This window comes from Amborella trichopoda, chromosome 13 (genome assembly GCF_054954075.1).
Source record: "Amborella trichopoda isolate Santa Cruz 75 chromosome 13, AtrichopodaSantaCruz75HAP2 v2.0, whole genome shotgun sequence".
NCBI classification, from domain to species: Eukaryota; Viridiplantae; Streptophyta; class Magnoliopsida; order Amborellales; family Amborellaceae; genus Amborella; species Amborella trichopoda.
In genome coordinates this window covers 16,851,708-16,868,164 of record NC_142348.1, presented here as the reverse complement: position 1 = coordinate 16,868,164, position 16,457 = coordinate 16,851,708, and the positions used below count along the sequence as shown (strand labels likewise).

The window sequence follows — 16,457 nt, the reverse complement described above, 5'->3', positions numbered from 1 at the left end:
TCAGTATCAACTAAATAACAACCCCAAAAGTACTAAAGTGGAAATATTACAATCAATATTAGTGGATGCTCATTATATCAAAGGGAATAGTTAAAATATATAGCCCAACACAATAAATGTTTGAAGAGGATTGCACGAAAAGAATGAATATAAAGAATGAAACAATAATGGAGTCTTACAATTGCCATTAATGAAAGGGATGAGGCAAACGGTTCCAGGCCCAACTACAATACCTTCCGATTGGATGAGTAGTTCCCTTTTCCATTGCAGCTGCAACAGCAAGAGCTTCCTTCTCACAATTTGGAATGCAACAAGAGATACTTGCATGTTTATCACCACCTATTTTATGTCCATAAATCGGTTCAATTGCTCTGCATGATAATTCTCCCGTTGTCAGAGTTCCAGTTTTATCAAAAGCAATAGTGTGGCAAGATGCAAGAGCATCTAATACATGTCCACCCTTAAGCAAGATACCCTGGAAAAACAAAGCAAAAACAAATCCATAAAGATCAGATTAATGCATTCAAAATATTATACAAGTGACCAATGTTATTAGGACCGGATCGGTGATCAAACTAGTGACGGCATTGGTCCGGACAGACCGGTTCAACGGCCAGATAGATCATATAATAAAAATAAAAATACTAATAAAGAAAATTAATAGAGAAAAATGTTCATAAAAAAGTCATTTTCACAAAAGAAAATGAAAGTATCCTTTAAACATTAAAAAAGAAAAGAAAATTAGTTAGACACTCAATTTTTGTCTTTAATTATGCACTTTAGTTCCATCGACGTCAATCCACTGGTTCACCATAGGGACTAGTCAATCCACTGGTTCACCAGTCTGACATACCGCCCCCACAGCCCAGCCCCGTTTCACTAGACAGGCCGGACCAAGGGGGCCCAGACCAGACAGGTTTAGGCACCAATTCAACGACCCAATGATCTAACCGGCCAGTTTGTTCCAGTTTTAAGGCCATGGAAGTGCAATTTACCAAAAGAATGGTTTCACCAAATAACAGTCCAAATTCCCGTAATAGGAAGATGGTTTCCAACACATGTCACCAACAGAATGTGCAATTTGCCAAAAGGATGTGCATTTTGCACTTCTGTTCGGACTTGCACCATTAAAGGCCTTAGAAATTGGTTGGTGATCCATACCCTGTGTATTCCCCATATATTTTATGTGAAAATGCATTTTTGGTATTAATAAAAATGTGATCCCAAGTTTGAGTGGGACTGTTGGGCTCCATGGAAGACATAGGCCATGAAAACAGGCTCCTTGGATTCTAGAGAGAATCAGAAGGGTGGTTTTGGCATGAGTGCTGCTTTTGAGTAGATTCAAGGCTGGGACTTAAGAGTGCTATGTAACTTCCATCTTGACATGCGGCTACGCATTGGCCAGCTACAGTAGAACACTCACCCTCAGCTGGACACACTCTAGCAATAGTCTCTAGATGCATCGTCGAGGTGGCCTTAAGGGTTGCCTCATTAAAGACTTGAATAAGCTCAATGATAGATTGTCGGCCAGAAGGAAACCAAGGCACTTCTATGCAGTGTTTTAAAAAGTGGATAGCCCAGTTCCTAGGCGACCCGCCTAGGTAGTCCAGAAGGCATGAGCACCTCGCCCAGGCCCATGCAGCCAAATTACGCGGGTTGTCCGTGAGCGCCTGCCTAGGCACCAGGGAACCCGCCTAGGCGGGCTCTCAGCGGCCAGCGCTTGGCGGCTGTCGAGGGCCTGCGCCTAGCCAAGGGGGCAGAAATGACCCTCGTGGGCATTTTTTGGTTCCTTTTTTTAATACTAAAGGGACAAAATCATGGGTTCGAGGTTCATTTGAAACCTAAACCCCATTAAAGCCTCTTTTTTAGAGAGAGAAAAATCCAAAAAACTAGTTTTTAGTGATTTTCATATGATCAGAGGGTTTTTCAAAGTTACGAGAAATTGATCTAAGCATCACCCATTGATATTAGATTTACTTTTTAATGTTTTATAAATCTATTAGAGGGTCTTTTAGAATATTTTGAGTCCTTACAAATATCTTAGAGGTGGAAGTTTGAGATCGAGCAATCAAAGTTAGTATGGAGGAGTGTATGCTATGTGGACTTGTGTACCATACATTTGATGTGCCCTAAATCCCTAATTCTTATGTGTTATACAGTTATACTTATATTGTTACACTATAGAGACATTTTTTTTTTTCTACTAGGCCACCAAGGTTTTGGGTGCCCACATGGGCACTAGGCAGCCTAGAACCCCCCGGCCGCCTAGCGCTTTTTGAAACACTGGATAGAAGCTGATTATTTTAAAATCTTTCTAACAATATAGAAATAGGAGCATAAGCACAAAAAAATTGGTAAAGAAGAAAAGTGTTTCAATTGATTGATACCTCTCAGCCCACTAATATGACAATGTATGGAAACTTTTGTATCACTTTTGACACATCGAACTTCTATGAGCAAAATCTCATTGTAATTGTTTGTATTGCATAATTTAATCAGGAAAACAGTTAGGGGATTTTTCCTGCTGATTACCCTTAAAACATAAAAGAGTGCATATGTGTAGCTTTAGCATTTAATCAGTATGAATAAACACTAGACTGAATTTCTAATTTTTGATAAATATTGACTCTTAATACACATTTAGGGAGACACATACACATATCAACAACCATAATACAAATTATACCACTGAACATTCAACATGACATACAACAAAAGAAACAATATAAATATTAGAAGTGGTTGAATGTCATTGTGCAAGTTATAATGACAATATGTCTCAGTATCTATAACCAGAAAAAACCATTTGCACCCGAAGCCATGCATTAACGTCAAAAGCATCCCCTTCTAAATCTTGGTAATCATACGCTACAGAAGTTACAGATGCTTGAATACTATAAGAAGTTACTACGACCAGGGAAGAAGTGTGCTTATCAGCAACATGCCACGTGGTACGTTTTGAAGTCAACTCGCACAATTTTAAGGCAGCAAGTAATAAAGGAAGGAAAACAAACCACTCCAGCAATTCACCTGCGTCACAGCTAATTTTGACTATTTAAGGTTCAGAACCTCAGCGATGATATTTCAAGGTGTCTAAAAGCAGCATTACCAGTATGCATCAACAAATAAGAAGACAAACGGCACAGATTCACCAAATGTATAAGCAGTTTGCAAACTCATGGAGATATTGCAAGCTCCAATCAGTAGGGTCCTTCATTTCTCTCTCCTAAACATGAATCATCAGACTAAAACTCATATTCCCATATATATTTTACTTCAATTTTATCAACTTGCATATTTGTTTGGTACTATAACTCCTCAATACACATGTTTGACTTTGTCTTCAAATAAAAGATAGTTTCACTATAGAAAATACTACTCATTACAGGATGATTATTCCAAAAGGCCCAATGACCAAAGCACCCTCGTTGTAGGAACACACAAACGAGACACACGTGCACACACAGTGTGGAACAAACAAAAGAGACATTTTTTCCCTTAAAATGCTTGAGGACGTTGAACAGTCAAGGGAAACAAAACATGAGCAATCATTCAACAATTAAGGAAGTATGTGAACTCCGTTTCTTTATTTCCACTCAAGATAGAAGGACAACTACCTTACTTGAACAAGCACTTATTGCAGTTGCATAAGCCAAAGGAGCCACAGCCAATGCACAAGGAGATGCAGCAACCATTAGGCCCAATGCCCGGTATACGGATCCTCTGCAAACTATAAGAGAAGTCAATATGTCAAAATCAATGTGTGACATAAAACGCAAAAAGAAAATCATGGTGGATAATCAAACCATAATAAAACAAAAAAGGCCGGAAAAAGAAAAATGTAGATCCTTTCACTGTTAACAGCATCAAATCTTTGGGACATCTCCTGAGTAAATGAATCACAAAAATCTAATACAAATATCCATCCAAAAAACTTGGAGTATTTGAGAATATACCAGCAATCAAACAAACAGGACATTTCCGCAGAAGCGTGGTCAGCAAAATTATGCAATAAGATACTTGGACACACAATGCAGGAAAAACCAAAGCCTTAATACCATGAAAACTCTAGGCGACATCGACTTGTATTTTAGGGGGTAGTCATGAAACCAGGATTACAGTTGCCTTAAAACAAAGAAGTCGAAGGTGTGCCAAGAAGAAGGTACAACATGAGCAATGGTCAATATGCTTATTGTATTGTGCCTAAACATATTGGATACATATAACACAATTTGGTTACATAACATAAAGTTCATATATCTAACAGACCTAAATGCCCACAAGACCTAAAATGAATGACACAAAGATACAATATGTTACATCTTACAACTCAAAACACATATGCATATAAACACACATGTTATGAATGTTAAAGTTTATACTATTTTCTATTGTATTTAAGCCCCTAAGGACTTGTATATCATTTTCCTCATTAAAAGGACATCATCTTATACAAGAAAAATTTAATAACATATATATATATATATATATATATATATATATATATATATATATATATATATATTAGAAGAGTGCAGTGGGTGGGTTAGATTAGAACCCAACACAACTCCATATCTTCTCTTTGCCTCAATGTGATTCCTCTCCTCTGTCTTTCTCTCTTCCTCTCCTTTCTTTCTTTCTCTAGATCATCATCTCCCTCATTATGCTTCTTCTCTCCAGTGGTACATTTTAACTACACACACTACACATGCACAGCACAAGTAAATGCACACAAACCTACAAATACACAGACAAAATAAATGAAGGCTATGCCAATTCTATCCACAGTTATGTCATGTTTCCCTCCCTCAAATTAATGTATTAATATCGGCCAAACATTACCACAACGGAACGTAACCATTGGAGATGAGAGAGAATGGATTTCGAATACAACCAGAGAGCTTTTTGCAGGTTTGGAGGAAAAAATCCTAAAAAGTTTGAGATGCTGCTCCTGTTCTAGGTGTGTATCCTTGGTTTATGTCAAGCATGTTTCTGATCCAGAAAAAAGAGAAATTTTAGGCTAGCTGTACATATCTAGTGTTTCATTATTTTCCCTAGAATAAAAGATAAACAGATGGAAAGAGTAGGGCACGCAAAGAAATGATAAAGAGAACGGCGAAAGCCTCATATATACTACGGCCCTGTCATGTGCTGCTGCCATCATAAGGTGACCCGTGGAGGTATGCCCCCCCATTGGTGTGACAGGTGACCTATCTTAAAAAATAAAAAATAAGAAAAAAAGAAAGATAAGAAACAATGGGTATCGTTGTTCGTCCAAGTGGTCATGTCCCCACCTATTCTCTCCATCTTGCTACGTGGCCCTTTCCTTAACCAAAAAATAAATTGATTAGTAAATTGAAATGGGAAAAAGAATGGAGATATATTTCAAACCCCAACGCATTCACGCCAAAATTACTCAACAAGTCTTTCCATTGCATGTGTTCATGTTCGTGTGTATGTTTATGGCATTCAGATTCATGTATATTGATTTCTCCCAACAACTTGCATTTAATGATGTAATTTCAAGAAACTACAAATTAGACTTTTGGGAACAAGAAAGTAGTACATTGAGATTTATATGTGTTTTTGAAATTACCAATAGACTTATATAATGAAAGTTTTAAAGAATTAGATGCACAAAAATTTTGATAGTAACCCATTTTAACAATATTCATGAAATGCACCCGATCATCGTGCGAAAAAGTTGGATATGAAATTTGCAAGTATCGAGCTCCACATTGTACAAAAGTATGCAAGTATTGATCCACACATTTTGAAAATAATGCAACTATTGATCCACACGATCCTACATTAGCAATGTATCAGACTGAGAGACTATATGGAACACAAATCTCATAGTTAGACTAGGGTTTTCAAAGTATTCCCTGGCATTTCAAGTTCATATTGGCATTATTTCTCCCAAAATTAATTTAGAAAACAGCAGCTTGATGTCTTGCTAAAAACAAACTATTGCATTCTTTCACCTCGCAGGCTGCATCATTACACTTTTATGGTTCTCAATTTAGGTATAGGATGCCCAACAACTATCAAATATATTTGGTAACCGGTAAAAGAAAAAGGGAAAAGAGTAATACGGATCCTAACATCTAGTTACCAATGAAATTACACTGGCCTACTTTGCTGCAATATAATGGGCACTAGAGAATTAATAAAGAAAACTTGGACATTATACTATTAGTCACCACAAGCTAAGAAGCTATTGAAAGGAATAAAATTAAGAAGGTTATGTCACATCTATTATAAGGCTTTTAGATATTCATCAAAAACAACTAACATTTTGCACTATGGGCAGTTTGAAACAGCTTGCAAAAGGTTTGTAGTAGACGAATATATCATATAAATCTCTCATGAAGAGAGGCATCTCTACCTGACGTGCCAATAAAAGGCCACCTAAAGAGAAATGGTCCAATGAGGGCAACCGCAACAGACAGAGCTACAACAACCTGGCTGTATCGTTCACCAAATTCATCAAGCCACCTCTGCAACTTTGGCTTATTAAGTTGTGCCTCTTCCGTCAATTGAACAATCCTAGCTAGCGTTGACTCTTCCCAAGTCTTCGTTGCCTAAGCCATTTATTAAGGGAAGCAAACCATGAGAAATCACAAAGACAACGAAAGAAACTAAAAGCAATTGCATAAACATCTTCAACAATCTTCAAGAAGACAGCAGCTGATACAAAACTTGAACTATGAGAATTTGATTAATCAGGAATTCGAACTCATTTGTTCAATTATGACTATGAGAAATAAATTTATTAGAAAAACCTAAGTAGTATATAGAAAAGATAAAGGCTGCAGTTTATTGCAAATGAAATCCAAGAGCCTTCAATAACTGCAATATTTATCGGTAGATGGTCAAAGAGGCATTGAAATATCTCTTATCATGTTCATAGGATAATAAATATTAGAAAGACTTATAATCACATTTAGTCATCATTTCAATAATGGTTGGGCATTAGCATTCTGGAACAGCAGGCCATGTGAATCTTATGGTTAGTTTAATGAAAAACAAAAAGCCTATCTCCAGGTTATATATTTCATTCAATATTCAAAAACCTAATACTTTTTTGTTTTTTTTTTTTTGGAGAATGTTTTCAAAACCATGTACTATTATGATTTTATTTATTTAATTTGATTTCGTTAGTGTTGCAGATGTTTAAATGGAATAACAAACAACTGGAGTTGACAAGAAGTAATGCATGCTTTGGCTGGTTTCAAGAAGAGGTTCTCCAGTACCTTCATAGTTTTAGACGCATATGGCCTTTCAAGGCCTCGATCGTCCTTGTATGCTTAATCACATATAGGGGATTTTGACTCCAATGGGAGCATGCGACCCAAAGGGGACACAATTTTGGGTGACTCAGCGAGCATAGGCCGTCTGAGGCTTGGGAGTGTAAGAATTCGAAGTAAGAGAAAACATAGGCCCATGGGGATCAGGCTTAAAGCCTAAGCAAGCACGATAAGGGTTTGGGGTCATCCCTTGGCCAAGGTTAGAGATATCCCTATGGTTCGGCTGGACGTTAGAGTGGAACCTTTGCTTGTGGAGGCTAGCCTATGAGAATGAGGGCTAAAGCCTCGACATTGGCCTCCCCACAGCATGTTCATATGACAGGTGCAATAAGGGAAGCCTCCTTCCCCCGGGGAAGCTCCCAAGAGAGCTGTGTACATATGCGTGAGAGTGGAATCATGCATTCGTGTGTAGTGTTAGTACTTGTCCTTAGGGGTACATCCGATAACGGTTAATAGGGTTATCCTTGATGAGGTCGGAGTTTCCTACGGTAGTGAGCAAGAGATTGTGTGACCCTTGTATGTGATTGGTAGGCCTGTAGGAATGAGGGTGAAAGCTTCATCTTAGCCCATCACATGGCATCTATATATGATAGCCATGTCGGGAAGCAAATCACCACTAAGGTTTATACGTGTACATATGCAAGAGATAACCCCCATATGCACCATAGCGTTGTGTGTACACAGGTCTATGTGACCTTGGACTTGTCCCTAGGGGGAACTTGTAATCCATAGACTAGGATTGTATCCCCCTCACCTATAGGCTGACTTTGATCGCCCAATCATGAATCCCTATAATGGTCAGCGGGTCATGGGAACTACTGTTAGTTTGAGAAAATGGGTGTGAATTATAGTCCATAGTAGAAGATGAAGTGCTTTAACAAAATTAATATTTTCTTAACATAGTTGGATCAAAATCCCATAAAATTCATTTAGAATTAATTAATTTGACCTTAAATTATTTTTAGATTAATAGAATGAATTTTAAGAAGTCTCAAGATATTTTATTTTCTCAAAATGGATTTATAAATTGTCTAAAACTGAATTTTCAGTATTTTAAATAAGGAAGGTTTTGAAAATTAAAGAGAAATGATTTTCTATTAAAGCATGTGTAAGAGATTTCTGGAAAAGAAAGGAATGTCTAATACATTTTTTATATTATTTTTATTTAATGGGATTAGGTTAAGGAAGCAGAAGGATAAGGTTTTAGCACCTTCCTTTTAATCATGATAGTTGATCTAAGGATTGTAAAGCTAAGATCTCTCACCCCACAGGTCTCCTATGATCAATGGTCTGGATCTATTCTCCATAAGGATGGCTAACCCTAGAAACCCTAACCCTAAGACGAAGTCTATAAATACTCATATTTATCTCTCTCTAAATACCCTAACCCTAAGAGGAAGTCGCTACACATGACATATCTCTCTCTCTCCCTCACAAGGTGGCAGGCCACACTATCTCTCTGATCTCTCATCTCTCTCTAGCATACCAAAAGTTAGAAAAACATTTTGAGAAAGAAAGAGGGCCACGCCCAAGCCCTCAGAAAGCCTAAAGGGAGCACACTCCATAACAAGCTTCAAGCCTTGATTTGTTTCACCTTTGCTCTCTGATTTGGAAGGGTATTGGCTAGGCTTTCTATACTTTGAAGATCTGAGATAGACCTTGATCCTATGCGTCATCAAAGAGGAGTCCCGGAGTGGGGTGTGTAAAGTCCAGTTGAGGTAATTTTCTAGGAAGATTTATTTTATGTTATGCAGTTTGAGTTTTCTTGTTCCCAAGAGTTTTATGTAATTTTTTTCTTATTGAATAAAAGAATTTTTATTAGTGGCAGCAAGTGAGAACCTATTTTTCCATTCATTTTTGTTTATTTCAAGTTCATTTTATTGTGTTTGGACCTCTGTAAGTGTTCTAGCCGATAGAAAAGAGAAAAACTAAAATCCGCATATACCGTGCTAGTTCACCTTGTCCAATTTTCAAGGGTAACATTGGTGAGCGTAATATGCCCTTTGATAGAGAGGAAATGGCCTTTCCGAAGAGCTAATTTTCTTTGAAACCGTTTGACAGGGGTCCAAAAAGCATTACGAGCTTTGCCAAGCCACAAAGGGAGACCAAGGTATTTGGGGGGAAGGGCCGACCCCACATCCTAATCTAGAGGCAAGCTCAAGAAGGGTATCAGAAGGAACACCAACACTCGAGAGCTTGGATTATCAAAGTTGACTTTCAAACCAGTCAAAATCCCAAAGCAACGAAGGAAGAGCCATAGGTTATTAACTATTATGGAAGAGGCATCACAAAAGATTAGAGTGTCGTTTGCATATTGAAGGTCAAAGATAGGGGTTTATGAGCAAAAAGATCTAAAACCAAATAGGCGGCCAGCAAAGTAGAGGCGAGAGAGTGATTTACTGAAGACTTCAGCAATGATGGCATGATGAAAGGACCACGAACTAGGGAGCTAATGTGGAGAAAGGATGAGGTGGAAAAGAAACAACAAGGAATCAAATCACGCCATTTAACTCCAAAACCCATGCGATCGAGGACCCAAAGGAGGTTACCACAATTGACGCAACTCTAAGCCTTTTCTCGATCCAGTTTGAGAATGAGGTTGGGGGAGTAGGAGAGTTGACGGTAGTGGATGAGTTCATAAACAATGAGGGCACCAACAAGGATTTGCTTATTAGGGATAACGCCACTCTGGGACTCTGGGAGGGAGAGATGATAGAGGGGAGGACGGAGATGAGGGGACAAGCAAGGACCTTGGTAAGGATCTTGTACAAGGAATTCAGAAAGTTGATGAACAAAAGTCCTAGATGTCACTACCCCCCTCTTTTTTGGGGATGAAAGCAATAAAGGTAGCGCTCATATCATTGTTCATGATCCCACAATGGAAGTATTCAAAAGTAAAAGCAAGGAAATCAAGGGATATAGTGTCCCAAAACCTACGAGATAGGGAAGCAGTCTGGCTCAGAAGCCCGGTATTTGCCAAGGGAAGTGATGGCCATATGAAATTCATCAACATGGAAAGGTCTCTAAATCCAAGAGGCTTGAACCGGGGAGATGGATGAGACGGAAAGATTGGTCAAAGAGGGGCGAGGGCCAAGTTGGAGGGAGAAGAGAGTTAGGAAATGGGAAATTAATGATGTGGCAATGTCAACGAGATTAGAAAAAGAAAGGTGGCCAATAGATATGGAGTTACCGAAATGGGGCCTATGTCTAGAGCTAGTGATTTTGTGGAAGAACTTTGTGCTTTTGTCACCCGTGGAGAGCCACTTGACTTTAAAGCATTGTGCTGAAAAGATTTCTTCCTTTTTGAGGTGTAAAAGGCTAAACTTGAGGTCTATCCTGGAGGAGGACCCCAAAAGAGAGGTGGGGAGAATCCTAAAGGGAATCAAGGGCCTAGATATCTAATTAATATAAATGTACAAGGAAATTAGCAGACTAGTATAAAGGTACTTGACTACAAAAATTAATCATTTCAAGTTCATCCAGCAAATTAATGTCATGTAACCCATGTTATTGTAAAGTATCCTCAGTAAGATTATATAGGCTTTCGACCACTGCCCTATCCTCCTGGACACTCTAGCAGTTCCTAGGGGCCTCAAACCTTTTAGGTTTGAACTCCCCTGGCTCGAAGAAGAAGCTCCATTCCGGCCTAGTGGAACTCCTTCTCAACCCAAGTCTCGGGCAAAGCTAGCTTTAGGCTGCAAAAAGATCCAATTACTTAAAGCCTGCCTTAAAACTCGGAGTTCCTCTCTTCCAGGAAATTTCTCTCATACTAAGCAAATTCAGTTGAACGCCATCCAAGCCTTAGATCTGATTGAGGAATCGAGGCCTTTATCGACCTCCGAGGCCAACCTAAGGTCAAAATCGAAGTTGGACTACTTCTCTACTTTGAAAAAAGAAGAGTTGTACTGGTACCAAAGATCCAGAGTTACTTGGCTTAAATCAGGGGACCAAAACACTGGCTTCTTCCACAAGATAGCAAACTATCGTACATGAGATAACTCCATCTCCACTATTAAGGAAGGTAATATGATCCTGAACAATGCCTCGGACATCAAACGAGCCATCCTAACTTTCTTTCAAAATCTCTACTCAGCCCGTTCGAATCCTAGACCTAGTATGGGCAACCTTCCTTTCAGATCTCTCCCCTCTCATTGGGTTGATTGGTAGGAATGCCCTTTCTCTGAGTTTGAAATCTTTAAAGAATTGGAGGACCTAGGTAAAGACAAGGCCCCCGGCCCAGACAGGTTCCCAATCGCCCCTTTTAAAGTTTTCTGGGATACCTTTAAGAATGACTTTCTTCTCTTCTTCGAGGAATTTTTCCAACATGGAAGACTCCATAAAGCCATCAACGCAACCTTCATTGCGCTTGTACCTAAGATAGGAGGGGCAGAGGAATTGAAGGATTTCCGATCCATAAGTCTGGTCAATTCCTCATATAAAATTATGTCCAAAGTCTTGGTCTCCAGGCTCAAACAGGTTCTTCCTCTTGTCATATCCTCCTCACAATCCGCCTTCATCAAGGATCAGCAAATACTAGACGAAGTGTTGGTGGTTCATGAGGGCTTACACTCTCGCCACCACAGTAAAAAACCGGGCTTAATCTTTAAGATAGACTGGGAGAAGGTGTATAACCACGTGGATTGGCCCATCTCAACCAAACCTTGTCTAGGATGGGGTTTGGTGAGCGCTGGAAGAAGTGGATGAGGGGTTGCTACTCCAAACCTTTTTTCTCAGTCCTCATCAACGGGTCACCGAAAGGGTACTTCTCATCTTCAAAGGGCATTCGCCAAGGAGACCCTCTCTCTGCTTTTCTCTTCGTCGTTGTTGCGGAAGTCTTTAGCCAATCTATCTCTTGCATGTATCAGGTCGGACTACTCTCTGGATTCAAAAGTAGTAGAAATGGCCCATGCGTATCCCATCTGCAGTACGCAGACTAGTTTTCTTGGATGCAGTATCGGAGGAAATCGAAAACCTTAGGTTGTTCTTGATTTGCTTTGAGTAAGCCACGGGATTCAAAGTAAACATGGCTAAGTCTAAATTGATAAGTCTAGGCCTATCTAATCTCCAAACCAGAAACCTCATCCCAGGCTGGGAATGCTCAGTGGAGGACCTACCCATGTCGTATCTTGGCTTGCCTCTGGGGCTGGGGCAACCAAAGAAAGCTCAATGGGCTCATGTAATCGATAGAGTAGACCGAAGGTTGGCAAGAAGGAAAGGCAGATACTTATCCTTCGCAAGGAGAACTACGCTTATCAAAGCAACCCTACCCAACTCCCCAGTTTACCTGATGTCCTTATTCCACATGCCAGCCTCGGTTGCTAAGCGCCTAGACCAACTGATGAGGAACTTCCTCTGGTCAGATGATGCTGCATCAAATAAGATCCACCTCATCTCACGGGACAAAGTCTGTCTCTCGAAACATCAGGGAGGTATTGGGATCAGAGTTCTAAGGAAACACAACCTCGTGCTCCTAGGTAAATGGTGGTGAAGACTGGCCACCTAGAACAGCCAGCTTTGGGCCCAAGTTATCCATTGCAAATACAGCATCCCACCAGATCATTGGCTGCCTGAGGACAATCCAACAACCAGAGGCTCAGGTACCTGGAAATCTTTGCTCTCCTCCCTCCACCTAGTCAAACACTTATATGTTTTCATGCTAGAGGAGGGGCTAGAGTGAGCTTTTGGTCTGATCTCAGGTTAGGCCACACCCGGCTAAGAGATCCCTTCCCTTCTCTCTACTCCGTGGCAGTTAAAAAAGCCTCTCTGGTCTCAGAGGAAATGGTTCTCTTTGATACGTAGGGTTTGAAATCCATCCTTTAGGTGATCTCTCACAGAAGAAGAAACCATGGATTTCATGTCTCTCTCGGCATCCCTCCACTCCACTTTTCTTGCTATTTCAGGGACAGACACAATGGTCTGGACTCCCTCGCCCACCGGCTCTTTTACGGTGGCCTCTTTCTATAAGAGACTGTTGCAGCCTATGTTCCCCCTCAACCCGAACCCTGTATTATCCAAAATGTGGTCCTCCATCGCACCTCCAAAAGTGCAAGCCTTTCACCGGATCGCTTGCTCTGAACGTGCTCCTACCGTCAGCTTACTCCAAACAAGAGGTATCTAAACTCCCAATAGGTGCATCATGTGCCTTTGCGAGGAAGGAACGAACCCTCACTTGTTCATTCATTGTCAGCTTGCCCTTCAACTCTGGAGTCATATTATCCAACTCTTTGGAGTATCTTGGGTTACCCCTCCTTCTATTCTGACGTTGACATCCTGCTCTTTCGATCTCATTGGCCGAAGTCGGGCAGAATCCTTTGGAAAGCCTCTTTAGCTGCAACATTATGGACAATTTGGCTCGAAAGAAATTCAAGAATTTTATGGAACCAAAAGCGAACTCCCAGCTTTATTTCATAAGGTTGCTTCACTGGTAATCTTTTGGGCATCCAATCACAGACTTTTCACCGAGACTTCAGCTGCCACTTTCCTTTGCGACTAGGAGAATCTTATTCACGTCGCTCCTCATCACACCTCAAGAGCATCCAACTGGACGACTCCCCCGGTGGGATCCATTAAACTAAATTTTGATGGATGCTCCTTGGGAAACCCAGGCTCAGTTGGAGTTGGAGGGGTTTTCCGCAACCATAATGGCAATATTCCCACGCCTTACTTAGAACACCTTGGCCTCGTAGACTCACAGTTTGCAGAGGCTACAGCCCTGTTGATGGGCATCAAGAAATACAACCTTTCCTGAGGTTCACAGTTGCACATTGAGGGAGATGCCAAAAACATTATGTCCTGGGCCTCTAGAAAGGCCTCTCCTCCTCGATACCTAGCCCACATTTTTTACGAGATTGAGCATAATTGCAGGGTTAAATCTGAATGCATATCTGGAGGACGTTGAACTACTTCGCAGATCGTCTTGCTATGGAAGCCACTCGGAATCAACCTTTAGCCCCCGTTTAGCCGCGACTTAGATGCATTCCTAAGTTTGGTCATAGGTCCATCTCTTTTTTTGCTCTGGACCTCTTTTGCACAGCCTTCTCTTTTGTAAATGGGCGTATTCTATAAGCCCCTCTCTCTGGACAGCTCCTAATTTTTGCTTCTCAGGTGTTGTTTTAGCTCGACCTTTTTGTATAGGCCCACTTCTTAATGACCATTTTTTGGTTGAGAGACCCGGTCTGTAGGTCCTCTCGACCCATACTTTTGTACACCTTTGATTATAATATTAACCGTTAACATTCTCAAAAAAGAAAAAACGATTATAGGCTTAAATAAAAATGAATAAATCCAATGCATTTTCAAAGTTCAGAGGTTCCGAAGCAAATATAAAGAGTACCCTCACTATCAGCATCCCATCCAAGTTCCTTGCACCACCAGGAATACTATCCCCCATTTTCTTCTCAAGAGGTTTGGCTTCACCAGTCAAATGCTCAACTGTGATTGTTGATCTTCCACGAGAAACTTCTCCATCTACTGGAACAGTCTGACCATATTACAGAGAAGAAACTGTAAAACTATGAGGATATCAACAAAAATAATAATAATAATAATTTGAGACATGGATCTTAAGGAAAATAGTCCTAAACAGAGAAAGAATAAATGTGCATAGGTGTGATACAATCTGAAAAAGCATCTCATAAGTCATAACCTAGCGGTTGGACTAATGACCACATTCAAAGCATAAGCCAGGGATCATAGCATATACAGAAATCAGAATGACATATCAAAACTCACAAGACTTCCAATTTTGAATAATATGGATATCTAGAGACCTATCTTCCACACAAACAAACTTGGTTGGACACCTCCCAATCACGCTAATGGTATAAAGCTCCATAACAACAACCACATAAAGCTACTCGATCTCAACATCAAACGTGAGGACACGAAGAAGAATGTGAAAAAAGAATAGATTCTATTAGAAACAAGGAGTCATGTGCGGACCTCACCAGCTCTGACAAGGATGTAAGCCCCCATATCCACATTATGCACTGGGATTCTTTTGTATGACAATGAGGAGAAATGAGGAGGCACGTCAACAGATTCCAATACAAGAGCAAAATCAGGATGGCTCTCCTTCAATTCCTTAACATCATTCATAGCCCGACTTGTAAAATACTCTTCCGCTGTATACATAATGCTTCAGAAAATTACGGGGTCAAGCAGGAAAAGTTTATCTTATTCTAGGGGAAATGCTCGAAAAAGGGTAAACTTTTTGTAGTTGAGCAATGATTATTACCAATATGTGCAAGATTGAACATTGCAAGAAGTAGAGCTCCTTCCAAAGAGTTTCCCATGAATACGGATGCAAAGGCTGCCAATGCCATGAGGACATGGATGTTCACCCTCCCGCCAGCAAGATCCACAACTGCATCAAGGGCTGATGAAACCTAAAAGAAATTACACAGAGAAATTATAGAGATTACAAAGAATGAAATAATCATAATAACCACGAAAACCATATCAATCAAGAAAACATAATTATATCATTTAATAGACGAGGGAAATTAGAATACAAAAATTTCCTCGAAACGTCAAATGCAAAAGAAATTTTTTTCGCTCCACTAGCGAGGGTTTGTGTGGAACCCCACCCATTGTATTAATTTGTATGAAATCAACTGTACATAAGGAGTAATTCTGTGTATGATATAATATTTACAATGAACCTCGCAACAAGTTTCTCTATATACGTGTATATATACAATGACCGCACCACATTTGCTCTATCTCACACAATGTCCATTGGGAGTTTGTATTATCCATCTTTCATATATGACTTTTTCTCTTGCAATTATTGAAGATTACCTTTCTTGCAGACAGTGTTACATGTCACAGACATGGTGTCATGTCTAGTACGTGTCTTGAGTGTCCAGTACTTAAGTCTAAAAACCCAGTAGTGCCCTGACACCTCCATATATATATATATATATATATATATATATGGGTAGTGATTTCATGTCACCATGTCATTGTAATATAATGAAACCACACTTCTAAAAAATCATGTTTGTGGCATTATTATGACCCCAAAAATTGCACACACCCTCTCTTCATCCTAATAACCAATCACCCAAAAAAATAAAATTCAATTTGCACCCTAGATGTGGTCAAAATGGGTAACCTTCCAACAATGAATCTAGACCATTCATT

The 16,457-nt window shown here is 39.9% G+C and overlaps 1 protein-coding gene across 30 annotated transcripts in view; it reads right to left on the bottom strand.

Moving 5' to 3' along the window:
• HMA1 (heavy metal atpase 1) overlaps positions 1-16,457 on the bottom strand; it is a 74,096-nt gene that overhangs the window by 39,975 nt on the left and 17,664 nt on the right. For 10 of the 30 annotated variants that reach the window (XR_016047133.1, XR_002280926.2, XR_016047137.1 and 7 more), the window contains exons 2-7: positions 15,547-15,697; positions 15,252-15,433; positions 14,644-14,790; positions 6,389-6,584; positions 3,618-3,730; positions 234-475 (exon numbers count right to left, since the gene is read on the bottom strand). Coding sequence is in view for 14 of the 30 variants with exons in the window: in XM_020667123.2 (XP_020522782.1) it covers positions 234-475; positions 3,618-3,730; positions 6,389-6,584; positions 14,644-14,790; positions 15,252-15,433; positions 15,547-15,697 (1,031 nt within the window). In the remaining 16 variants the exon portion in view is untranslated. Of the gene's footprint in view, positions 1-233; positions 476-3,617; positions 3,731-4,894; positions 5,322-6,388; positions 6,585-14,643; positions 14,791-15,251; positions 15,434-15,546; positions 15,698-16,457 lie in introns of those variants that run through there. The other 20 variants (XR_016047146.1, XR_016047144.1, XR_016047142.1 and 17 more) reach the window with 4 other exon arrangements.